Source organism: Phocoena phocoena, chromosome 3 (genome assembly GCF_963924675.1).
Source record: "Phocoena phocoena chromosome 3, mPhoPho1.1, whole genome shotgun sequence".
Taxonomy (NCBI): domain Eukaryota; kingdom Metazoa; phylum Chordata; class Mammalia; order Artiodactyla; family Phocoenidae; genus Phocoena; species Phocoena phocoena.
This window is the reverse complement of record NC_089221.1, coordinates 7,747,808-7,773,561: the sequence shown is the minus strand read 5'-3', so window position 1 is coordinate 7,773,561 and position 25,754 is coordinate 7,747,808. Positions and strand designations below refer to the sequence as shown.

The 25,754-nt window shown below is 42.7% G+C and overlaps 1 protein-coding gene across 1 annotated transcript in view; it reads left to right on the top strand.

Moving 5' to 3' along the window:
- Positions 1 to 25,754, top strand: part of SEMA5A (semaphorin 5A) — a 293,519-nt gene that overhangs the window by 122,240 nt on the left and 145,525 nt on the right. The window contains exons 4-6 of the mRNA XM_065873940.1: positions 2,330 to 2,392; positions 13,239 to 13,337; positions 14,942 to 15,155. Coding sequence (XP_065730012.1) covers positions 2,330 to 2,392; positions 13,239 to 13,337; positions 14,942 to 15,155 — 376 coding nt within the window. The remainder of the gene's footprint in view (positions 1 to 2,329; positions 2,393 to 13,238; positions 13,338 to 14,941; positions 15,156 to 25,754) is intronic.

The following is a 25,754-nucleotide window of genomic DNA, read 5'->3' as shown; positions in this document are numbered from 1 at the left end:
AAAAATGCCTCAGGAAAGTAACTTTGCTACTTTTAATAACCGTCTTCAGAAAAATCTATAAGATTTTTCCTATTTTCTGTTAGCCTAATAAACTTGTGTGAGCAGTTGCTCTTTCTGGCGAAACTGGATAAAGCAATGAAATATCTTTGAGAGCTCTCACATTTTTTTGTCTTACTATCCCCTTCCAATCCTTGGCCAGTGTTTATCTTGAAAATGCAAAGGTTACTTGGACATTAGGCAGACTTGGGAAGCTGATTGTTTACCATTTCAGCAGAAGGATTTGAAGAATCTTGATGGCATTTGATAAATATTCTTCTTGTAACTCTGGGACTAACTCTGCCCCTTGCAGCTCTTAAGTTTACTGAAGGCAGCATTACTATTTAACTTTCAACAAAATCAGTAAACCAGTGAGAGCCACTAGGAATTCCTCATTATCTAAATCATTTCACTTAATAATTTTCCTAGTAATTATAGAGCACAAATTCCTCCTTGTAATATATAACTCTATATCCTCTTGATGATATATAAAATCCAAGTTATTATGGGGTGTACTTTGCTAAAGAATGTATCATAGTGTATCAATTCTGTTTTGAGTTTAAGTAAGGGCGAAGGCATGAATATCTCTATTTAAATGAAAACAACAGAATGAGCTTTTATACAGAGATCTGCTAAAGGAAAGCTCCACTCAGAATAACAGCAGTGCGCTTGTTTTATCTGTGCTTCATGAGAATATATAATTATGCAACTGTACATGAAGTTCTTATCTCTTCTCTGGAGGTGTCATCACTTCTCATAAAAGTATCTGTCATTCTAGTAAGGAATTCAAGTCATTTGTTTGCATTAGATGCTAATTAGCTGTAACCTTATTGTTGCCATTAAACATTATGAACGGGAAAACATCACAGGAAGAGTGAACAACTTCTCTTATCAGATGTTGACACAGACAAAAATCTCTAAGTCTGCACAAGGGAAAACAGTTATAGTATTGTTTCTGTTTGAAAGGCACTGAAGTGGTTCTCTCTAGAACACTTTTCTTATGAATTCATATTTGCCAAGTAAGATAAGACGCAAGATGCAGCGTTTTACGTTTTAATCTCTGTTATGTAACATTCTTTGGAGAACAGTAGATATTAGATAATGGTGTTAATATGACTTTGTTATTCTCCGTTTAGGAGAATTAGCAAAAAGCAAAATCCAAAAACCTTCTTTTTAGAAGTAAGAGTGAAGGCATTATTCTCTTTCATAATATTTGACATTAGTATTTTTTGGCTTAGTTTAGTTTATTGTGTAACAATAGTCCAAATTAAAAGCAAATTGTCCCTCGCTTCGATTTTTTCTGATAATGATTTAACTGGTTCTTCAGAAATCTTGAATTCTTCAGAAATCCAACTCTAATAGTTAGATAGAACATAATTGTAATAACAGGTGGACAGAATGGAGAAAACATTTTTGCCCTATAAAAGTCCACATTCCATAAAATAATGGAAAAGATAAATATCTCAGATACTTAAATCTTTTCAAAATATGATTCACAGTCTCAACATATTGGCCATTAATGTTTGCAGGTATCATTTCTTCCTGTGAAGTAGGTGCTGTATGTTACCTTAACTAATCACGGGTCCATTTGTGGGTTAGCATCAGATGTGAAAGAATGCATATCACACTGATCAGCATGAGTGAGATTTGGAAAGTGAGGGAAAAAATTTAAAAGTCATGGCTCTAAGTATTTAGCCAGAGCTAATAACTGTATAAAAATTATTGGCATTGGGAGGAAGTAGTAGATGGGCTTTTGCGTGAGCTGTTTATTTTATTGACTATTCATCATTTAAATATGTCTTTGGGGAGTAAGGATATGCAAAATCACTCTTGCTCCATTATCTGTGAATATTGATAACTGACAGACCATTAAACTAAGATATACACCTCTAAATGAGAATTTAGATCATTTTGTTTCAAGGCTTCTCTTTTCAGCATCCTATGAATCTCTTCCGTAGTTTTACTGAAATGAGTGTTTCTGTAATCAGTGAAGTAGTCACCAACTCAGGGCGTGTGCTTCTCTCATAGTGACTAGTTTTAAAGCACGTTATTACTACGCAGATGAAAATACTTAGGGGGTGAGTCCTTTAAAATGCTTCAGTTTGAAAGCTCAGTATAAACCCACATGACTGAATTCCATGTTTTTGGTGTAAATTCTATGTTAGTATGAAAATGTTGGTGCCGTGGTGTGCCCACCCTACCTAATCTGGTTGCCGATGCCTCATTATTTTTTTCCCTTTTATTAAGTCAAAGTCCTTTTATTCAGTTGTTGTCGTTTTGGTGTTTCCTATAGGCTGTGGAGTGGGAGTGTGATGAAGCAACCAAGAAGGCCTGTTACAGCAAAGGCAAGTCCCAGGTAAGGAAGATGCCATTATGGGTAGTCATCACCTTTTTGAGGGACAGTACATGGAACGTTTACTATGAAGGCTATTCCCGCTTACGATGTCATGGAAACTGAAAAAAGAAGCAAGATTCAAAATATATGCACAGTAAATTCTCAAGGTTTTAACACTGAAGCAAGAGTAACAGCAGTCAGCTGTTAGGATTCAGAACATATGATCAGATCTAATTTGCACTCCCAGTCATTAGAGTAAGATAAGAAATTAATTGGTTATGATGTCATCTCGAAAGATATGGGCTTGCATTTTGAAAATACTATTTTAATTTCCCCCAATCCTATCTTACAGCTAACTCCAGAAAGTAACTATATGATAAATATAATTACTCTATCAAAACTGATTTGAGTTTTTTTTATAATTCATCTTAACGTGTCTTTAAAATAAGTTCTCTCTCTCGCCATATGAAACTCTACATGGCCAAGTTCCTAAGGAAAGAGCAGATTATAGCTAACATTGGAAATACATTTCTTGAGCTACCGTGCACATTGCAGGCCTACTTTCACACGACTGGTGGGCTCAGAAAGAGACGTGAGTCTCTTTTCCAAGGAAGTCTGTGTTTCTGAGGAAATCCCACTGGATCATCTTGAGGAAACGTTTCTGCAGCTGGTGCATAAGCTCATTATGTCTCATTCTGTTAGTGATCATCTTTTATTGGAACGTGGGCCTTTCCGATGTGAATCACACTTTGGGTCACCGAGTAAAGCAGACTCACAGGGAGCAGCAAAGAGGGCTCACTGCACAAAGTGTGGTCCCCGGGCCGAGGGCTTGAGGAAAAATACAGCAAATGGAGAGGGCGCTGGTAAAAGATCCTTACACCACCTGTGTTTGTCCAAGAGGGTTACGCGCTTTATTTTACCCAATTTCGTTTCCTGTTTCCTTGTCTTTTAACTCAACAGTTTTGAGAGTCGGACATGGAGGCAGGTCTCAGCAAATTTAGTCGTTGGGTTTCCCAAAACTAGGAAAGAGTTAGGAAGTAAAGAACTAGGCAGAAGGAAGGAGAGAAGGTAGTAAATGCGATCTTAGCTAGAGAAACACTTGGAGACATTTTACAAAAGCAGAAATTGATGAATGCTGTTTATTGAAAGATATCTAACCTCAGAAGGTACCTCTGAGATAAAGCATCGGAGGCACAAGAAGATTTAAAAGTGGAACCAGGTTCCAAAGAATCAGAATATCGTCTCTTAAATTACCCCCCAAAATAAATAAATCAGTACATAGTAAATTTATTTACCTCTATAAGAAATTCAGAAGAGTTTGTATAAATTATGTATGAAGCCTTTGAAAACGTTCTTCCTATTTGATTTTTCCTCTCCTCCCTGTAACGCTTACATGTTTGATATGACAGGTGGATTCCTGCCCTTTTTTTTGCTTCTCACTCATCTCGGAGCACAAGAAATTCTTCAAGTAAGACCCCCGTAGTGAGGAGTGAAAGCTGGGGAATCAGATCTGCCTCTGGGGGGAGGGTGGGAAAAACGACTTTCTTTCCTCTAGCAAGATCCACTGATGGGAAGCATTGGCCTCTCTCTCCAAAGTTCTCATGCCAACACTGATCCCTTTGTCTGGCGACATCAGTGCCCCCAGGGTCCCTGGGCACCGTCTGTGACCTCATTCTGCCCATGCTTTCTTCTCCCTTTTACTTTTCCTCTTTTCTCTCCTTTCTCTTCTTGTCTTCATCTTCCTCTGGTACTTTAGGTCTTCTTCCTCCCCTTCCTTCTTGCTGGGGCTGTGATACACCCACAAGCAGCACTTCAGTTTTGGGAAACCCCGCCAAAATCCTGCCTGTCTTAAGGCCTGTCTGGGGACATGTGTAGTTGGTAGCCCTGGGTCAGGGGGTGGCTGGACCTCCCTTCCCTTCCAAGGCCCCATCTAACTGTTCCTCGCCCACCTTGCCCTCCCCCGCCCTGCCTCCCTCCGCCATCTCCCTGGACTTTTGTGTCCCCTCTCCTCAGGGGTTCCTGCCTGACCTGTCCCACCCCACTCCGCATCACTTCTCAGTAGCCATTTGTATTTCCTGGTCAGGCTGCATTTTAGTTATTCAGCCCCCTCCCCTGAGCTGGGTCACATGAATTCTTGTTGAGCCCAGGACACAGCCTGTAGTGGCTGTTCGACTCCACTCCACTAAGGAGCGAGCAAACACGTAAGCCTTCATCTGGCTTCTGCCCTCACCACTCCCGATGCTGGAGCTACTTCTTGTGGTGGAGTCTGTCCTGGCCTCTACCTGCCGCATGCCGGTCATTCCTTTCTCCCATCATGACAACCAAGAACAACCGAGAATGTCTCCAGACATTGCCAGACAGTGACTTGGGTGAAAATCCCAGTCATAATTCCCAAGATGGTATTGTATTGGCAACTTTTACATTGTCTATTTTGAATTTTGCTCTCCCTTTAAGAGTACTTTCACATTTCATCTAGATCACACTTATTTATTCATTTCAAGAGCTTTAAAAAAATGTCCTCTCTGTGGACTTCAGTCTCCTGTGTGTTAAAGGAAAGCATTCAATTACTTAATCTAGCCAAGGTTTCTCCTGCTAAGAGTCTATCAGTCTACAATTTTGAAACAATCCGTGTGGTAGCCTTATACTAGTAGATTATTACTCGTTGGGGTGAAAAGTTGCTTCTGCTGAATCAAAATCGTCCCATATTTTTCCTTAAGCTGTGATCATTGGTTGTTTGATGCTTAGAAATTAAGCAAGTAAAAACCAGAGAACATACAGGAAAGGCCATCTTTCATGCCTATTAGGAATATATCTTTGATTCACAGAAGGGACAGATCATTATTATACATAATTGAGGTTTCCTGATACACAGAAAGAAAATGAGCAAAACAAACATTGTCAAAGAAAATCGTACCTTTAAGTTCCACATGTTTCTGGTTTCAATGGGCTAAGAACAATGGCAAACCTCAGTAATTATAAATCGATTCAAACTGTGTTTGTGGATGGGATTTTTTTTTAAAGATGAATACGTTAAGACAGATGAAGATGAATTTCAAAGTGCCAATGTGAGAAAGAGAAATGGCATATTCTTTTAGGTTGCATGAAGTACACTGATAAACTCACAGTTTTGAACAACCTACGCTTGGTTGAAATAGAATTCGGTTTTGTAGCAGAACCATGTGCGATGAAGTTCATGTGCACAAAATGATGTGATAGGTCTATGAAGGCAGCAGCCTAGGCAGCGCTGCTGGGCTGGTCCAGGGCTGGTGAGAGCAGAGGGACATCCAGGGCTCTTCATTTTCTGTTACTAGTTCCTTTCTCTTATATAGCATCTCTGTGGCTTTCTTAAAGTGCCACCTGGCACAGCAGCCATCAGAGACCCTGAGCCCAGCTCCTGGAACACAGAAGGGAAGGAAACAAACAGCTCCAAAGGTCTAGCCCTTGAATTCAGAATTCATTCAACCCCAATTTCCCTGTTCTGACATTTCAAGGAGCCAAATCAGGAGACATTTCCATAGAGTCCATTTGACTGAAATGTAACATCTCTTTGGGGGAGTGGAATTCAGATTTTCTTAGTAGCCCTGAGTTCAGAAATAAGAATTCAATTGTTTTCTATTTTTGTTGGCGTTAGAGTAATATGAAAACTTACACACAAATTTACAAAGTTTCCCTTCTCCCTGAAATAGAGTAATGCAAAACGTGACATCTCAAAAATGAGAAAAATGCTAGCCATTTTGTCTGAACTCATTTTTTCCTACCCTAAGAAAAGTGGTCTGTGCTTCTCCACATAATGCCTTTTACTTCAGAGCCAAGAATGTGGAGCGTGGATGAGGCGCTGGGCCTTTAGGGGTGGTACTGCTTGCGCCCACTCAGTCCTCTGGGGAGAGCATTCCTCTGCGGGCTGCAGAGGGGAGAAGAGAGAGGGCACATTTCTTCGTGTTCCCCGTGTTGCTGGGACCGACACGGACATCATTTCACGTTCATTTGATTAAAATGACCATTTAGGGAATCAACGTCAAGAAAATGTAGCCAGATCTTTGATTTGGGCCTGTGTAGCAGAGAAGGGAGGACGGAGACTGTCAATTCTTGGTGAGCTTTGAATTCTATTTTACTTAAAATTTTCAGCTCACTTGGGAGAAAAGGGGTGACTTGGCCTGAAATGGCTTAAACATCCTATCTATGGAAACAGGAGTGGGAAATCTGTGTTGTTTATGGATTCAAAAAGGTTTCATAATAAAATCTGTTGTATTTAGTTATTTTTGAAACATCACTCTAGGCATTGGCTTCTAGAAGTATTTAAATGTGTTTTACACAAATGTTATTTTAAACGTAAATAGTCGATTCTCTTGTGATCTAACAAAAGCTCCTTGTCTGCTTGGGGTTATTATGTCTAAGCCAAAGCCCTTCCTACCATGACCTTTAGGAACTTTACAGAGGAAACACAACCGATTATTAAGGGAATGAAAGAGCTCCTTTATGCACATATTATACTTTCTAATTTTCAAAAGATTCTCGTTTGTGATCTCATTTCGGTATTTTTAACACCAAGTTCCTAGAATGATTTTGCAAGTTAGTGGGAGAGTTTGGATTAGAATCCAGTGCTCTGTGTATTGCTCTTCCTGCTGTGTCCTGTGGTCCTGCTTCCCAGGTTGTCAAATTCTGCTCGTAAACAGGTAAATTCCAGAGAAGAAACACATGATGCCATCCCGCCTGGGAACCTGTGATGTAGGGGGTGAAACGTTTTCATCCAAGGTGCCAATATTTGGAAAGCTATGAGTTAACTGGTGCAGGCAGCACACTACAGAACTGCCTTTATTCTGTATAATTGCTCCAAAAACGGAGGGTTCTTTAAGATCAGATACTAACAACCTGTGCAGATTACACATACCAAATTTTGGTTCATAAAATTGAGGTTCCTTAACAAGTTACCCTTGGAGTCAGAGCTCAGTTGAAAACAATCTCATTAGGTAAATAAATATATATAATATACTCTATTAATACACTTATATAGCATACACTCTTTTAATATATATTCATATATATGTGTATCTGTATATTTATAGTTTTATAGATATACATATAAATATCTATATTTATATATCTAAATATGGACATAATAGTATGTCTATATATTTATATAAATGCTTCTGTAATATGTATGCATATATATTCATATGTAATATATATGTCTCCTATATATGTATATATGTCTTATATATGTGTGTGTATGTGTTTTTATATATATATTTACATCTGATTGGATGGTACAGTTTTTCAAGATCCACCAAGATCCACAGTTAGTCTTTCTTCAAGCAGAACATCTGTTTGGGAAATAAATATGTTGAAGTGCTGCAGGGCAAACCCAGTTATTTCATGAAGAAAATTGTCCCCAAACACATGCTGTCTCTGCTGGGGCCTTGGTCTTATGTCCTTGAGATCAAGTGGGCATCGGCTGTGGCATCTAAAAGCTCTTTCAGTGAGTCAGCAACTGTGCATGTCAGCTATCAATTCAAGCAGGAATTGCTTCAAAGTCAAGGACAGGTTGACCCACCGGTGGGACTGCAGGCACAAGCGGGTTATTTTAATGTTTAAGTGCTATTATCAAAGTGAGGTAGATGAGTTTCATTGTAACAACAGAAGCCATGTGCTGGCAGGCTCCCGGGAGCCTTGGGAATGTGCACTGTGTCTTCCTGGAAAACTGGAATTCCTTAAATCCCCTTATGCCATTTTTGAGCTACAGAAATGGGATAAAAGAAACAAATTCTCAGGTGAGATTCTTATCATGGACATTTAGATAAGCTCATTTAAAAGATAAACCTAGAGTAGAACCTCCTGAAAGGACTTCTGTGTTATATTTTAAAACACGTGGTCCAAGCAGTACTTCTAGTAGGTTCAAGTAACCCGTGAAAAGCCCCTGTCTGTAGCAAAGACTGACAAAGTGATAGACTATAGATTTTCCCACAGGAGAATTTGGATTTGGGGATCATCATCATGAAGAGACTCAGTATTACAGGGCCTGGCACTCAGCCATTTCCTGTCATTCTTAATTTTTTTTTTTTTGCGTTACGCGGGCCTCTCACTGTTGTGGCCTCTCCCATTGCGAAGCACAGGCTCCGGACGCACAGGCTCAGCGGCCACGGCTCACGGGCCCAGCCGCTGCGCGGCATGAGTGATCTCCCCGGACCGGGGCACGAGCCCGCGTCCCTGCATCGACAGGCGGACTCTCAACCACTGCGCCACCACGGCTTCATAAATTGATCTTCTGCTCCAAAGCAAAGTACTTCTGCTTTCTTTCATTTCTGTTTTTACATTCTGTTTTGCTTGGACTTTCTCCAATCTCTCATCAAAAAAAAGAAAAAGAAAGTTGTTATTTTCAATGTATTTATTTGCTTAGGATTCACATCCAGTCTGCTTCTAGATAGTATCAGTTGAGCAGTTTGTGAATTAACCATGAGGGAACATTTAGGGGAGTAAAACAGGAAGGGACTGAGCTGAGCTGACCCATACCGTCGGGCGAATGAGTTCAGCCTTGGACAGTTAAGAAGAAACACGGAAGTACCACCCCGCCTCCAGTGGTTCCTCCTATTGGACACAGAGGGTGAGCAGAGCTCGTCCAGCCTCACTGGTGATGGGACAGAACTCTTCCCCCCCCCGATCCTCTTCTCTGTTCCCTCCAACCTTGCATGCTGGGCTTACCTAAAGCATTACCCTCCTCAGGCCCCACTTACCGTAAGCAACTACGGCTTTCATGGAGCTGGTGATGCCTGCATCCTCTTAGTAAAGACTGCATAAGCCTCCATGTCCGATTGTCCTGTTTCCTGACATTTACCTGCTTCCTTCCCTACATCCTCACTCAACATGAGGGAGCCTATCAGCATCGGGGAGACACACAGCCCAGGTAACCTTTCCCAGAGGGTACAGTGTATTCTCGTGATTTCCAGAACATACTTTTTAAATTCTCTGTTCTAATTCTTTAAAAATTTTTTTTTGATGTGGACCATTTTTAAAAAGTCTTTCTTGAATTTGTTACAGTATTGCTTCTGTTTTATGTTTTGGTTTTTTGGCCGCGAGGCATGTGGGATCTTAGCTCCCCGACCAGGGATCGAACCCTCACCCCCTGCATTGGAAGACGAAGTCTTAACCACTGGACTGCCAGGGAAGTCCCTCTCTGTTCTAATTGAAATAAGATTGTGCCCTCCCTCATTTACTTTTTTCCAGGATTTTTTTTGACAACCAGTTGGATTTGTCCTTCTGCTCTGACACACGTCAGCATCCTGGGTATCACATCCCCAGCCATCTTTCTAGTTCTTCATCAAGTTTGTAGTGGGCCTTCAGGAAGGTTAATGACCTACGGTCCTGTTTTCACTTTGTCTTTCTTTTGGGAGATTAAGATAAACACCACATCTGTTATCTGTATTGTTTCTCTTCCCAAAATTGATTAGAGGCCCTTGCTTTTTCTTCACCAGGTCCGAAAGACTCAGCCATAAGAGCACGTCTTTCCAATGGGGATGATTCTCTTGGAATAACTTACCCTTGGCCAAGTTCACGGTGATATGACTGCCTCTAGCGCATTTCTACCTGTGTCAGTCTCCTGCTTTAAAAAAACAAAACGCGAAAAGTTCTTTTATGTTTTGACTCATTCTTGAGAGAGTTCTAAAAGCAGCAACAGAAAACAAAACAAAATCTCCACATCTCTCCACTGTCTGTAATTTTCTCTCATTCTTTATTATAGTGTCATTGTTGTGTCTGCTTCGTCCATTCCGGCCATCAAGAGCCATCTCAGCCCTGTGTTCCCCGAGTTGTCTTTCTGGAGTGCCCTCAGACGCCATTAGGTCTGGGGTTTCCACCCTGGCCTTGATCCTGTCTCTGCGAACTCTGTGCCCCTCTGCTCTCTGAGGCGGCACACCCCTCCTCTGTGTTCTCCGAGTGAGAGCTCCCTGACAGTGGGAAGGGATAACGATGTGCCTTTTTGATGTCTTGGTTTGTTCCTTCTCTTCAGAACTCTCCTTCCCTTTCCCAGGTATGAAAGCAAAACAGAACAGAGCAAAATAAGCCTCCCCATCAGGTGTACCTTTCTCAGTTACTCAGTTTATTGTCTTCCTATGACACTCATTTCTTAATTCGTCCAATAGTTAATTTCGATCTTTCATTCTGTCCTTTTTTTTTCCTCAAAGTATCTTCAGTTTAGCAGCCAATGATAATTTGTTTGTTTTTTTTTTCCACACACACACACACTGTATTTTATTTTTACAGGAGATAAATAGACTGACACCAAGCATTGTAAATGGATGACCACGACAGAAGCAACAATGATTGCAATTACCAAACACGAAACACACTCACACTGTGTCATAATATTGACATTCAGTCCAGGAATCCTCCCCTGTAACCGCTCCTTCACTTTGCAGTGAAAATTGATTGGTATATTTTTTGCCTCTGAGTCCTCGTGGGATTTTTTTTTTTATTCAAACAGAAAGTCACAAAACTTATAATCTTCCTCATCAGTTCACTCAGTCCCATGTAATTAATTTTTTCATCTTGATCTTTTGTTAGCACTTTTATGAATTCATCAGTTTTCCATTAGAGTTCTGAAAATGCTTATTCATTGTCAGTTACCAGAAACCTGTACTTGTCAGAGTCTTTTCCATGAATTCCTTGAAGATGAAACCCTTTTATAGGAACATTTTTGCAAAAGCATCAGAGTACACCCAGAACTGTCTGTAAATGCCAAAAGACTTAAAAATGACCACGGTTAAAGATTTGATGGAAGTTCATAATAATGCAATTGGCAAGGAAATTTAGTTATTTCTGAGATATACATTTTAAAGTAATAACTAGAATTATGACTTATAACATTATACCAGAACATATAAGAGTTTTAGAAATTTCATGTAATGTCTGAAACATTTATATTAACATATTTCCATATAAAAAAAATCAAAGAAAGTTTAGTATTAGTTGTTTTTTTGTTTGTTTTTTGTTTTTTTAGACTGCAGGATAATTTGTTACTTTTATTGTTAGTAGTAGTATTAGGAAAATTATCTACCTTTGATATTTCACTTTACAGTTAGAAAACAAATTCAAATATTTTAGCTCATTTTATATCCACAGCTAGGCCATGCCACAGGCTGAGTTATGGCAAATCAACATTTCGTGGAGACTGAGGCTCCATTCCACTGAAGAGAGCATTGCTGTGCCATTAGATCCAGATCCTCCTGATTGGGGAAATGTGTGTCAAACCGATACATCATCATACAGCATCTTCTAGGTCTGGTTGGTTGGTCAGTCACCATTTCCTGTTCATTTGCTGGAGTCTGACTTTGCCCTTTCACACGGAAGCAGGAGGGACTGAATTATGGAAGTAGTTTCCTTGCCTGTCTCCTGAACTGCCATATCACATCTCTACTAGCTTCCACATGGTCCAGAGTGGTCCTTCATTTACAAACATCACCTCAGGTCAAAACTGCATGCAGTGGCACAGGGAGATCAGCTCGGTGCTTTGTGACCACCTGGAGGGGTGGGATAGGGAGGGTGGGAGGGAGACGCAAGAGGGAGGGGATATGGGGATATATGTATATGTATAGCTGATTCACTTTGTTATACAGCAGAATCTAACACAACACTGTAAAGCAATTATACTCCAGTAAAGATGTTTAAAAAAACAACTGCATGCAGTAAAAACATAAAACGGTTCCTTCACATTCAGAATAAAAAGTAAACTCACTGGTCTGGCACACCTGGCCTGTGTCTGGCTCCCCAGCTTATGTCTACCTCTTCTGTACATAGTGAAAGCACGGTGCTTTCTCCAACCGTGATGCCTTGTCACAGTCCATTCTTTCTGCTGAGAATGCGTTTTCCCTCCTTTGCTTGGTAAAATCCTGCAAGTGTCAGGGGGTACCTCCTCAAGGAAGCCTCACCAAATCCTACTCTTCCTTTGAAACTTATCTCAGGTGTCATCTCCTCCAGGGAGCCTTCCTGCACCTCCTCCCTTCCCCTCTGCTCTGGAGCTAGCAATATGCTGTTCTCCGGTGACTCCTCATTGGAGTACGCGGACAGCTCCGTGTATTTTAATTTTGCGCTACGGGCCTAGATTGTGACTTTTTCCACAGTCTCTGCCGAAGAGTATCTAATCCGTAAATGCTTGCTGGCTGAGTGAATGAAGAGCGTTCCACCTGAAAGTTCCTGCACTACTATGACCATGTCCTAGACTTATATGTATGTTTTGCAACCACAGAAAAAAAATTCAGCTGTGAGCCATCCCTCAGCATGAGCTTTCATGCCTCTTGTTCCAGACATCCTTGACTTATTAGTTATATTTTAATTTTTCATCAAAGAATCAAACATGTTTATAGATTCTTGCTGTGCATGCATTTTGAGAACTTTATGTGAAACTGCTTGCAATTTGGAATCAGAGTTTCACATGTGGCGCTAGCATCTGGAGAAGCATTCACCATGTTTTTTCAAGTTCCTGGGGAAGTTTTCTAAGACACTGTTTCATGAGCAGTGTTTATTTATTTTCCTAATATATGTCAAAGGCAATTTAGGGCTCACACTGTTATCAGCTACAACTCAAAATGAAAGCCCATTCATCAAAAGAAGACACATGCTTTGAGATTTTAACTGAACGTATATTTATATCTATCTTTACAAATATCCTCGATTGAGCAAGTGTGCAGAGAAAAGTCAGACTATTTTAGAGTTCTGTTGTTATTTTTTGGTCAGTATCCGAGAAGATTTTTTGGTTTGTTTGTTTTTACTGGTTAATTAACATCTGATCTATTAACTAGACAAGATGTATTCATATTCACCGTTCCTCTTGCGCTCAGGCCTCCTTAACAAGTTTCTTGTGATTTTTTAATTTTTTCAGGAGGAATGTCAGAACTACATCCGGGTACTGTTGGTGGGTGGCGACAGGTTATTTACCTGTGGAACCAACGCTTTCACGCCGGTCTGCACCAACCGCACGGTACGGCTTCAGGTGGAACTTTGACAGATTTTAATACCTGGAAAATCCAAGCATTCTATTAAAACCCTAGTTTTAAACGTGTTTCTATTCTCCAAAGAGTTGCTTTTTAATTTTAAAAAACATCTTTTGTCAAACTGAGTAAATATTTGATGTACTGATCTATTACTAATAACACTATTATATAAAGAACTGGTAATAATTCTAGCTTGTTTAATTAAATTTAAATATGCTTTCAGACTATTTCTACCAGCTTATTTCCCACCAGACCCTAAACATAATCCTAAACGTATTCTTATTTCTTTTTCTTCTTTATCGTAGGGAGGCTGTTAAGTATTAAAATAACCTAAAATTATAATCCAAGTAAAGAAGATACAGTTTACAAATTGGATGAGAAGGGTGTCAAAAAAGTAAAGCAAACTAGCAAACAAATGGAGCCCTACGAAAAGTAAAGTTATATGCCACCCTCTGTCTTTTTATTTTAACCTGTCATTATTGACAGGGGCATTTTCAGCATCCAGGTCTTATACCCGTAGAACTGCCGGGTTATCAGAGCACATGTGTAATCTTCCTAATATGGGATATTCATTTGATCTTCCTCCAGGAACATGATGAAGAAATATCACTATGTTAATTTCCTGGTTACACACTTTCTCTCAAGACCTGAGCTTACCATCCTCTTTTAGTATTCATTATTTTCAAATAACATTCAGTTATTGGAAAGAAAGGGAGGATGTTGATGATAAGAAGTGATGCTCACGGAGAGATCCCTAGGTACCATGGCCTGTCCGAAGCACCTTACAACTTCATCCTCACATCCACCCTATGTGGTGCTTACCCTTTGGGTCACCACTTTATAAGAGTCTAAGGCTTAAAGACTTGAAGTAGCTTACCCGGGGCTACACGTCTAATAAAGCAGGCAGTGTATCGGAGCCCCCCTGCCTAACCCCTCTGCTCTTGTACCTCTCAGGTAAGAGTAAAGAAACCAGAGGAGAGCAAAGATTCCCTCCCCATCCAAAGAACTTTTCTCATTCACTGATTGTTCAGCTCCTCAAATGCTGGATTCCCCCACTTGACTGCAAGGCACTGAGTTGCCTCTCTGAAAACTAAAAACTTAAGGCTTGGAAATTTGGGCTACGTGGTGCTAAATATCCATACATCCTTACCCATGAATGCAGTTTTGGGCTATTCATAATATTTTGATTCACTTTTATTGATAAAATTGTACCTAATTTCTATTGCAATTTGTATTTCTATAAATATTGAAGTTGGGTTTTTAAATTAAAGTGGAAAAATCTGCACTGTCCCAGGCATTATAAATAAAGTCATAGACAATAATCTCCCTTCATCTTTTGTGAGTATCCAAAAGCCAGAGGTTCAGTAACTCTCAAAGGATGATGAGAGAGGTTGATCGGTAGATTGTCTAAGGATGACCACCGTGTACTGTTCTCATCCAAGTCAGAGTGCAGAAGTTTGTCACATTGTATGAGCCCCAGAGAGTTTATCGTGCATGCTTTATTTGCAGTTTGGGTGGATATGCTCCATTAACGCTCTTAAAGGGGTTTCCTGGGGGATAATTTGTTTCTCTGTCTCGTCCTCACACCTAGCTGAGTAACCTGACGGAGATCCACGATCAGATCAGCGGCATGGCGCGCTGTCCTTACAGCCCTCGGCACAATTCCACGGCTCTCCTCACGGCGGGCGGTGAGGTCTATGCAGCCACGGCCATGGATTTCCCCGGACGCGATCCCGCCATTTACCGAAGTCTGGGCGTCTTGCCCCCTCTCCGCACCGCGCAGTACAACTCCAAATGGCTCAACGGTAAGTCTTACCTTCACTCCCAGTTTCCCCTCTCGTTGGTCTGTGATGCCCGGTGACTTGGTGTTCAAAAGCAAACTGTCACCGTTTCTAAAAATAAAATAACTTCATTTTCTAAAGAAATCAAAATGTACCCGCTTTTGGATTTCAGTGTGGAAAGGTATCAGATGGCTCTTTGCCAACTCGGAAGAGAAGTGATATTCTCCACACTTAGGACATGATAATAAAGCTAATGGTGATATGAGCGTTCCTTAAACTGAAGCTGCTTTTTCATATTATTGTTTGCAGTTTAGGAAATCCGATGTCATGTCAAAGATATCTGTAGCCTCATGTGCATTCTTTTTTAACTTCTTTATTAGATACCTAAAAAGGGAAATTACTAGCGTTTCATGAAAGTTTCAGGCAATTGTGTAAAAGAATGTGTTTGGCTTTAGGTAGCTCCAAGTAACTTGACCAGTTTTTTTTTTATTTAATTTTTTATTTTATATTGGAGTGTAGTTGATTTACCATGTTGTGTTAGCTTCAGGTGTACAGCAAAGTGACTCAGTTCTACGTATACGTGTAGCCATTCTTTTTCAGATTCTTCTCCCATATAGGTTATTACAGAATATTGAGTAGAGTTCCCTGTGCTACACAGTAGATCCTTGTTGATTATCTGTTTCATATAGAGTAGTGTGTATATGTCAATCCCACTCTTCTAATTTATCCCTCCGCACCACGTTTCCCCTTTGGTAACCGTAAGTTTGTTTTCGAAGTCTGTTTCTGTTTTGTAAATAAGTTCATTTATATCATTTTTTCTTTTAGATTCCACATATAAGTTGACCACAGTTTTTTAAAACAGGGTGTCAAGTCATACAACTGGAAGGTCAGGGTAGGTGTCTTCAGAGTTGCTCACTTCAATGACTCAAGAGTTAGTAAGGGACCCAAGTCCTGTCACCACTGTCTCTGCCACCCACAGTCTGTCAGGTTGGTCCTCAGGCTAGCTCTGCTCATGGGTGCAAACCTGCGGCTACAAGTCCTGGTACTGCATCCAGACATGACAATATCCAGTGGAAGAAGAACCACGTCCCTTGTGTCCTTTTTTTTGAAGAAATCAGAAACCCCCAGAAGACTTCCCTTGAATCCTGGGCTAGAACTTGGTCACTTGCTCAATTAACAAATAGAAAGTGATTCCAGCCACCCAAATTGAAGTTAAAGTTGGCCAGGTACTGAGACCTGCCAGCTGAAATTCAGCCCTCTGCCTATGGGTACACACACACTAGCAAACACAATGTTATTGATAGATGTATGCACCATATGTAATCCATTCCCTCAGTCGTTTATTTGATAGTTCGCATAAAGATGAAATCTTATAATTGCCATGATAATATTTACTATTTGGAGCTTTCAAGTCCTACAAAGATTTACTGGCTTTTCATTCAAGTACCAGCTCATGATTGTAGACCCGAGTTTCTCACCTCAGCACTATTGATGCTTTGGGCCAGATAATTCTTTTCTGGGGGGAGGGAGTTTGTCCTGATTATTGCAGGATGGTTAGCAGCAACCCTGCATTATACCCGCTAGTTGCAATAGCACTGCCCACCTCCTGAATTGTGACAACAAAAACTTTGTCCAGAAACTGCCAGATATCCCTTGGGGGAAATATTGCCTCTCTTTGAGAACCACTGGTTTAGAATGACCACTTACGCATATTTATGCATACGTGTATATATACACATGAGCATTTTGTCAGATAAGATAGTCAAACCAGCCATCACAGTTTGCCTTTAAAAGACTCCCTTGTAGAGAAAAGAGTCTTCATCCAGTTGCTTCAGCAAGTTGAATGACTCCGTGAGCTTCCAAAGGGCAACGTGAATTGTTTTCTCAAACCAAAGCACTAACTAGATTCCCTAGGTTAACATTATTTCTGTTGAACTGGTTTCAACAGGACCTTTCGACTCTCTGTGGAAGGTTTCCTTTCCGCTCTGATGCTTTCTTTCATCTGTGTAGCTTAAAGTTCTTTCTATTCATTTGTTGAGTTTTACTGGCCAAGCAGTTTCCAGTTAAAAATCAAAATGACTTATTCCCCAGCCACAAGCATTGCATTTAGAGTTTGCTGAAAGCAAAGTAAAAATTAATTCGGAGTACAATCTCTCTCTTTCCCCGGAAGCGACACCCTGAAGAATATCTTGGGAAAATAATTCAGGTTATGGCATGAGTTAGAAACACTGTTTCTTTCCATGTGACTTAGATGCCCAGGCTGATCAGGTGCTCAGATGCTGTTACCCTTCTGGGCGCAATCTTTCCCATTTGAGAGTCAGGTGATGTCATAAGGACAGCTGAAGAGCTCACCCAGGGTTTCCACAGTCACTGTAGGCATATATGTCCTAAAATCATAAATGATATTATCCAGCAACTCTGGCAATTGCAAATAAGTCCAAGGTGAACATGGCGGAGCCGCCACTCTGCTCACGGTGTCATCATAACTCGCATGGCACTGAATTGTCCCGCCGTCCTCAGGGAGTGTCACCCTCTTGTTCCCCACCAGGAAGGCCTTCACTCCCAGGGCAGAGCACAGAGAGCCCTGAGGCTCCCAAGTTGAGTGTTGATTCCCTCTCCTGTGTTCTCTTGGGACACTTTCTTCTACTGAACCCTGAGGTATCATTTCTACCTCTGACTGGCCCTGGTTTTCTACTCTGACTCTCCCTCCAGCATAGATTCTGGCCTCTGAGCCCCACTGAGCTCTGCTTCTGTGCCCCTGCTGGGCCCGGATGCAGGGACATTTATTTTCACTGTTCTTGGAATCCACACTTTTCCTTCCATCTGCCCTTTGACCAGACACCCTGTCTCTGTTCTTTCCACTGTGCTCTGGAGTAATTTTCTTTCTTTACTGGAGGTTGGTGCCTTACCTGTTATCCTTTTTTTCCATATCCTTAAATTTCTTGCTCTCTGGTGATAATCACCATCTTTTTATAAAAATGCTCAGATCTCCTCCCTCTTCCATGAGACAAAGACAAAGAAATGCAATGAAGCTAAAAACACCCTTAGTTCTGCAGTATCCAGGAAGGGTCCTATTTCCTGTGTGATATTAGGTGCTCACTAAATGGAGATCAAAGAGTTAGATTTGTTCTTGATAGAGCTTAGCGTCGGAAAATCCCAGGGCCTGGGGAAGGGCAGCCCTCCATCCCAGGTCAAGAGCAGGAGATAGACAGAAGGGTAGCAAACACCTATTAACTTACAAGGTTATCTGCGCAGAGGTCACTGTCTTTTCGTGGGCTCAGTGGTCGTATAAGAAGGTAGGGGATGGAGGCTTTGGAGGTGGAAAGTCCTGCCGGCGAATCAGTGCTCACCCTTCAGGATGCTGATTTGTCTCAATTCTCGGTTTCCTCGCCTGTAAGCTGGAAATAACTTGCCACCGGACCTGGCGGTTGTGAGATAAAAAATCAGACCATGAAGATATGACGAATATTGGTGGCGTGCAGCAGGTACTCGATAAATAGACGTAATTACTGTGAACTCCCCAAAGTCTGATACGACATCGGATGCATAGTGGCAGTGAGTAAATGTCTGTTGGCTGAGTTCGTGGAGGAACATTTTGGGCTGTGGTTCCTGATTACTGACACCTACCAGCCTCTTGTTTCCCATCTTTCCTGACACTGACAAGCCTCCTCTGTGCTTTCCCCACTGTGCCCCCTGCTGCCCCTCTGGGCTGGACTCTCCTGACTGCTGTGTCCTGCTGCTGCCACGTCCAGGTCCCCCAGACACCTTCACCTACTACACAAGCCTCAGTACCTCCAGGTGTTTACAGGGCTCAGGGTCCCTGGGAGGCCATCACTCAGCTAACAGCTGCTTACAGGTTATGATAAGCAGAGCTCCTGTGTTTGGTTTGGACATTTACCAGTTTTCTGCCAACATTTCTCTGTTGACGAAAGAGAACTTTCTCGGCAGGGGAGGTGTGGGGGATAGCACCTGTGAACCGTGGTCAGCAGAATTTTTGTTTTCAGCTTCCCTGCTGTGATTAAATTGTGTATAGGATAATTTGCCTGTACAGGGAGGTAGACCCTTTCCTTAATTGGGTTAATTAACTCGTACAGGGCAAACTCATGGCATGAGCGGTACAGCGGTCGCTAGCGTTTCTTGTTCGCCTCTGCCAGCCCTGTGCCAGGCATCTCCCTCCTCAGCCAGCAGCTAGGCACCAACGAACTTCACTTCCTCAAGCCATGCCTTCAGCGACATTTTGGACGCTGGCTGTGTTTGTTTCCTAGGGTTGCTGCCACGAAGTGCCACAAACTGGGTAGCTTAAAACAGAAATGTGTTCTCTCAGAGTTCTGGAGGCGAGAAGTCCAAGATCAAGGTGTCGGCCGCCCGTGCTTTCTTTGAAGACTCCAGGGGAGGGCCCTTCCTCACCTCTTGTAGCTCCACAGCCCTCAGCATCCCTTGGCTTGTGGCAGCAACACTCCAGTCTTTCCCTCTGTTCACACGATCTACTTCCTGTGGCTCTGTGTCCTCACATGGGTCCTATGGGATTAGGGCCCCCCTTATCCCAGTATGACCTCATCTTTACTAATTATATCTGCCGTGACCCTACTTCCAAACAAGGTCACGTTTATAGGTACCAACATATATTTGGGGGGATACAATGCAACCCGCAATAGTGCCCTAATCAGGAAACGCTCAAATGTTGAAATCTTAAACTTCTGTGTCTTATTTTCCAATGACACTGTTACATCTCTTTCTGTGTTGCGGGTGAATCCTCTGGCCACACTCAGTCTCCTGGTCTCAGCTGTGTTCTCCTTGTTCTCGACAGACAGTGTTCCCTTCTTGTTCCCAATAGAAAGCATCAGAAGGCATCAGGTAGGGCTCAAGGGATTGTTGTCTTCGCCCAGGGCAGAGCCGGCCTGCACCCGTTTCCTCCTTCCATGCTCCAGAGCACTGGGGTGGACAGTCCATCCACTTAAACTGTAGCCTTATCCACTGTGCATCCCTCCTCCACCTCGCGATCTCTGGGGAAGGGGTGCCTCTCTCTTAGGCAGCATTCTAAAGTGGATTTCATCCCCCTCATTCTGTGTCTGAATTACTGCCTCAAAGGGCTGCAGTGAAGGCTTGGCAAAAATCAGCACTGTGACCCTCCAGAGAAAGAGAAGCACACGGCACAAAGGATGCTCTTCAGAATGTCAGAACATGTAGACAAACATGGCAAGTCATGACCCTTCAGGGACCCAAGCCTCTGGGGACCTCCTTTGCTTCAGGGCTACTTACTCTTCAGGCAAGTGGTGACATCAGGCTGTCCAGGGTGACGTCCTGCCAGGATACAGAGAGCCCTGAGTAAGGACCTACCAAGCCTCTAATCTTCCCACCACACCTCCCAGAGACCCAGCATAAATTGGTTGGTAGGGTTCCAACAACCTGCCCTGAGCAAGCTAAGTGCCTTGGATCTAATACCAGAGTTCCAGGTGCATTGTCTTATGATACCACCACCATTACAGCTGTCCACCAATGAGTGGGTGTCCCGCCTGTGCCCCTGCACCAGTGCAGCAAGACCCAGGTGGTGGCCGTGCCATCGGCTGTCAGCAAGGGCTGACGTGGAGAGGAGAGCAGGGCTGGCTATGACACCTTCATCGGGTTTTCTCTTTCCCAGCCTGTGTGATCTGACTCCACTGCTCCTTTGCCCACGTGCCCTCTCAGCATCCTTTAAGGCAGAGTGCGCATTTCCCTGGCTGCACTGTGCTTTCCTCACCATGCTCCTTCCCACGTGCTGTTTATGCTGTTCTTTCTTCCCTTGAGTTTTGCCTCATCCGTAATTCCTGCTCCTCCATAGTAGCTTCAGTTGAAGTTGCAGTTTCCCCAAGACTCGGTGGGTCCCTTTCATCCCTTCTTGATGGGCATTGTGCATGGCTGTCTTCACCCCACGATACTGGAGCGCGTGGCCCCTGTCCTGCTCCAACCCCGCTCGTGTCCCCATTTCACCTGCAGAGAAAGCTGAGGCAGTGCTGGCCATCCCCCGATGCTTCCCTGTGCTCTCTCCTACCCACCCTTGCTCCTGCTTTAACCTCTTACATGCATTGCCACCGGCGAATCAGTGCTCACCCTTCAGGATGCTGATTTGTCTCAATTCTCAGTTTCCTCGCTTGTAAGCTGGAAATAACTTGCCACCGGACCTGGCGGTTGTGAGATAAAAAATCAGACCATGAAGATATGACGAATATTGGTGACTTTGGATATTTTAGACTTTGGATCCGTATGGTCTCTGTTGCAGCTTTTCAATTCTGCCATCGTAGCATGAAGGCAGCCATCACCAATGCATACACGCATGCTGCGTGCACATACAACTTTATTCATAGCCAGCAGGCAGGATCTGCCTGAGGGCTATAGTTTGCTGTTGTATCTGGAGAGCTCTCAGCCCTAGGCAATCCAGCTGGCCAGTGGGTTTAGCTCTGTTGTCTTTGCTCAAATGCCACTTCTCAAAGGGACCTCGCCCCTGACCACCTTATTTGAAACGACCCCCTCCTCCATCTAGCCCTCTTGATTCCCCTTAGCCACGTTAGACTTTTATCCTTAGTGTTATGCTTTTAGTACTTGTCTCCTTTCCTCCACTAGAATGAATGTTCCCTAATGGCCAGGCTTACTTGTTGGTCACTGATGGATCCCATATACTTTCAACAGTGCTGGACACAGTAAACACCCAATACATCATTTTTGAATAAATGAACTAACAGATGAGTAGTTTACATCTTTGTTTTCCCCACCCATGAGTTTCTGAATTCCTTAAGGGCAGGGATTAGGTGGGATCCATTTCTGTGTGGTCAGCATTTCATATAGTGCCTGAAACACAGTTGAGGCTCCATCAATATTTGTTGAATGACAAGGAGATAGGCACATTTCGTAAGTAGCAGAAATATGAATTTTGTTGTTAACAAAGGGAATGTGTCATATTAGTTGCAACCCAGAACTTTAAAAATATAGATTTGTATGTTTGAAACTGATGCGGGTCCAAACATTTAAAGAATCTTCTTTTGCCATTCTCATTTGGACTCCCATTTTCAACCATTATGTATTCAGTTAGTTATCAAAGACAGTATGATTAATTGGATAGTGTTCTGGAGGAACTTGAAACATTGAGTTATATGTTTGGTCACGACTATAAGTTTCAAAATCGGATTTTTTCCCCTGTGCCAAAATCGCTCTTCAAACAAACTTAATGTGTTTAGAGAAGTACCTTAACAGCCTTAACGCATTAAAATACTAATTGTTAATAACCCTTATTAAATGATTATGGTAAAGCAGGGTAATACATGTTTAATGGTCTATGCTTAAAATAGAGAAGCTGTAAAACTTGCCTTCAAGAAACTGGCAATCAAATCGGGGAAACAGTCAACCCATGAAAAGGGAAAAAAAATACATCTGCAAATTAGCATTGTACAGATTGAATTTGTGGGTTCTGGGGGAACTGCTTGCTTGCACATGGACTAAAACCTCGATAGGAACTTGGAAAAAGGAATCTGTCAGTGAGCTTTCAGCATGGACATCTTTGGGGGCCTAATCTCATGGGCAGGCAGCAACCTGCTTATTTTCCTTCCCTGGAGGCAGCTTTTGTCTCTCTCTTGGGTTTTCTCCACAGAACTCTGCTGCTTCCTCCCATTCTCTGAGATTCCAGGCTTGACCTCCACCTGGAGGAAAACACACTTGAAATCCATTGTATCTTTTATTTATTTTTTTTTGTGGGGTACGCGGGCCTTCACTGCCGTGGTCTCTCCCGTTGTAGAGCACAGGCTCCTGACGCGCAGGCTCAGCGGCCATGGCTCACGGGCCCAGCCGCTCCGCGGCTTGTGGGATCTTCCCGGACCGGGGCACGAACCCATGTCCCCTCCATCGGCAGGCAGACTCTCAACCACTGCGCCACCAGGGAAGCCCCATTGTATCATTTTTAATGAGCTATTATGTTTCCAGTTAAGAAAACTCTGTAACAATCTCAAATTCTGCTGGTTTGAAATAACTCTATTGATGTTACCCACACATTAAATAGACTCTTTGAGGTCTTTAAAATACAATAATTAACCTTCTAATGATTAAAGATAACTTACTTGGAGGGAGAAATATTCTGCTTATCATGAAGACAGGTGCTTTGTGGAGCTCCCTGCTTCTCCCTGGGCGCAGACACCACTTCTTGGGGGTCCAGACATGGCCAGGCTGGAGTGACCCTGTTGGGCTCCATCCTGGGGACAGTGAGATCACTTTGTGGCAGTCTACACAGTGCAGTCCCTGAAGGTGTGAACAGTCTGCACTAGGCTCTCCCTGGACAGACAAGATTTGCTAAAGCAGGAAATTCATAAATGTGGGCAGTTCCCAGATAAGCAAAATAAAGACAAGAGGGGCCTGGGAATGAAGTGTACTTGTTTAGGAAATCTGTAGTGTTTACCAAGGAAAAGAAGCTAGGTAAAACCCAGAACAAAAATCACGATTGCGTAGTCAGCAGCCTAGTTTTGTACTTTACCAGACAGCACCTGGGGAGATGCTTTCAGAGGGCCGTCCTTGTGAACAGTGGGCTCTGTTCAGTACTGCAGCTGAAAGGCTAACAGCTGAAGTTTCAACTTGTGAAGGTGATGACACGTGGACTTAGAGCATGGGAGCAAAGTTGTGTGACATGAGACCCAGCATGACGAGCTGCCCTTTTCTAATTTTCAGGCTTGATCAAACCTATCAGAGGGCGTTGGGCAGATTGTCTGTCTTGTGTGGGATGGATGTAAACACCCTTTGGAAAGAGTGTTGTAAACCAAGTCTGATGATCTTTATAGGGTCAGAAAAGAGTTTAAATAAATGGCCTCCTTACATACCATTTGCCTGTCCGTGCACCTGCTGGAGCCTCTGGTACATCCAGTTGTTACTCCAGGTGCAAGGGGGAGTCACAGTGGCTCTTTACAACTTACCAGGTGGTTGGGAGACTCCATATAGGTGTTATCTGAACCAGGGCTACATGCTGAAGCATGCACGAGCTAGGATTTGAAGACAGATCCTTACCCCTCTGTGGACTTCTGGCCTCCCCTTTGTTTAGTCAACATCTTAGGAAATACCGCCACCAAAAGCTGCCTCCGTCTCTCTCCTGATGTCCACATTTTTATGCACAAGTTGCCATGGAAGCGGGATCCAGGGACTTTGGAAATAGTGGCCGGTGCTTCTTGATTGGTGAAAACTTGCAAAAGGAGATGGAATGAGCTGCGGTTATTAAACCCAAAGAAGAAGAGCCTGTGGGGTTATTTAACACAGCCCTTTATGGACACAAACATCTGGTAGGCGACAGGAAGGAATCAATTCTTGTTGTGCTCTTTGAAAATAGTGTGTTCTGTCCTGGTCATTGAGTGCTGAGTTCCTGAAACGTGAGCAGCCACAGAATCCCTTTAGTGTTGTGATGAAGGCTCTATACTTGCCAATAAGTCATTTTGTCACCGAACTCAGGTTCGGCTGCATGTTCCTCAAGAATCCAATACTGAGAGACAAGTGTTAGGTAAAGGGAAAGATGGCTTTATTGAGGAAGCCAGCCATTCTGGGGAGAAGGTGGACTCATGTCCCCAGGAACCAACTCCCACTCCCCAGGTTTTGCTCAAAGATTAAACAGGGAAATGAGGAAGGGGCCACGTGCTGAGGAGAGAGTTGCAAGGTACATGATCAACTCGTGGATCTTCTTCAGATTGAGTGGTGGTGAGGTAGCCAGGAGTCAACATCACTGACCTTCTGGTTCCAACTGGCCTGGGGTCTCTGTGCTTGTGAGCAGCGTACAGTTAATTTCTCCCACCTGGTGGGCGTTTCAGTATCTGCAAACCAGCTCAAAGGACATGGCTCAGAATATTATCTATAGCCCTTGAGGAGGAAATAAAGGTCCTTGACTTTGTTTAATGGCTAAACGATTATTATTTTGTCTTGCTTGACTGTTTTCCTTTGCTTCTGTATTTTCCCACTTCTCTGATTAAATTTATTCTTTGGCCAAATTTTTATTTTTTTTTTACAGACAAGAGGCAGGCAGAGGACAGCGGGGTGGGGCATTTGTCCTGGGAAGGGTCCTGCTCAGTTGCAATTTGGACTTCCAATTTACACATTTCAAAAGAGAATGGATGGGGCTTCCCTGGTGGTGCAGTGGTTAAGAATCCACCTGACAGTGCAGGGGACGCGGGTTTGAACCCTGGTCTGGGAAGATCCCACATGCCGTGGAGCAACTGGGCCCATGTGCCACAGCTACTGAACCTGTGCTCTAGAGCCCATGAGCCACAGCTACTGAAGCCCACGTGCCTAGAGCCCATGCTCTGCAACAAGAGAAGCCACCGCAATGAGAGGCCCGTGCACCACAGTGAAGAGTAGCCCCGGCTCACCACAACTAGAGAAAGCCCACATGCAGCAACGAAGACCCAATGCAGCCAAAAATAAATAAATTTAATAAATAAATTTATAAAAATAAAAGAGAATGGACAAATCCCACTCTTCCTTCCCCCATCAAGATATTATGACACCAGAGGCACCAACTGTATACACTAAGGCATATGGAGACCTGCGTTAAAAAAAAAAAAGATCCACACAAAGAAGATATGCCCCATTATAGAGAACACAATATGCTATATAGAAATTTACTAGTACTTA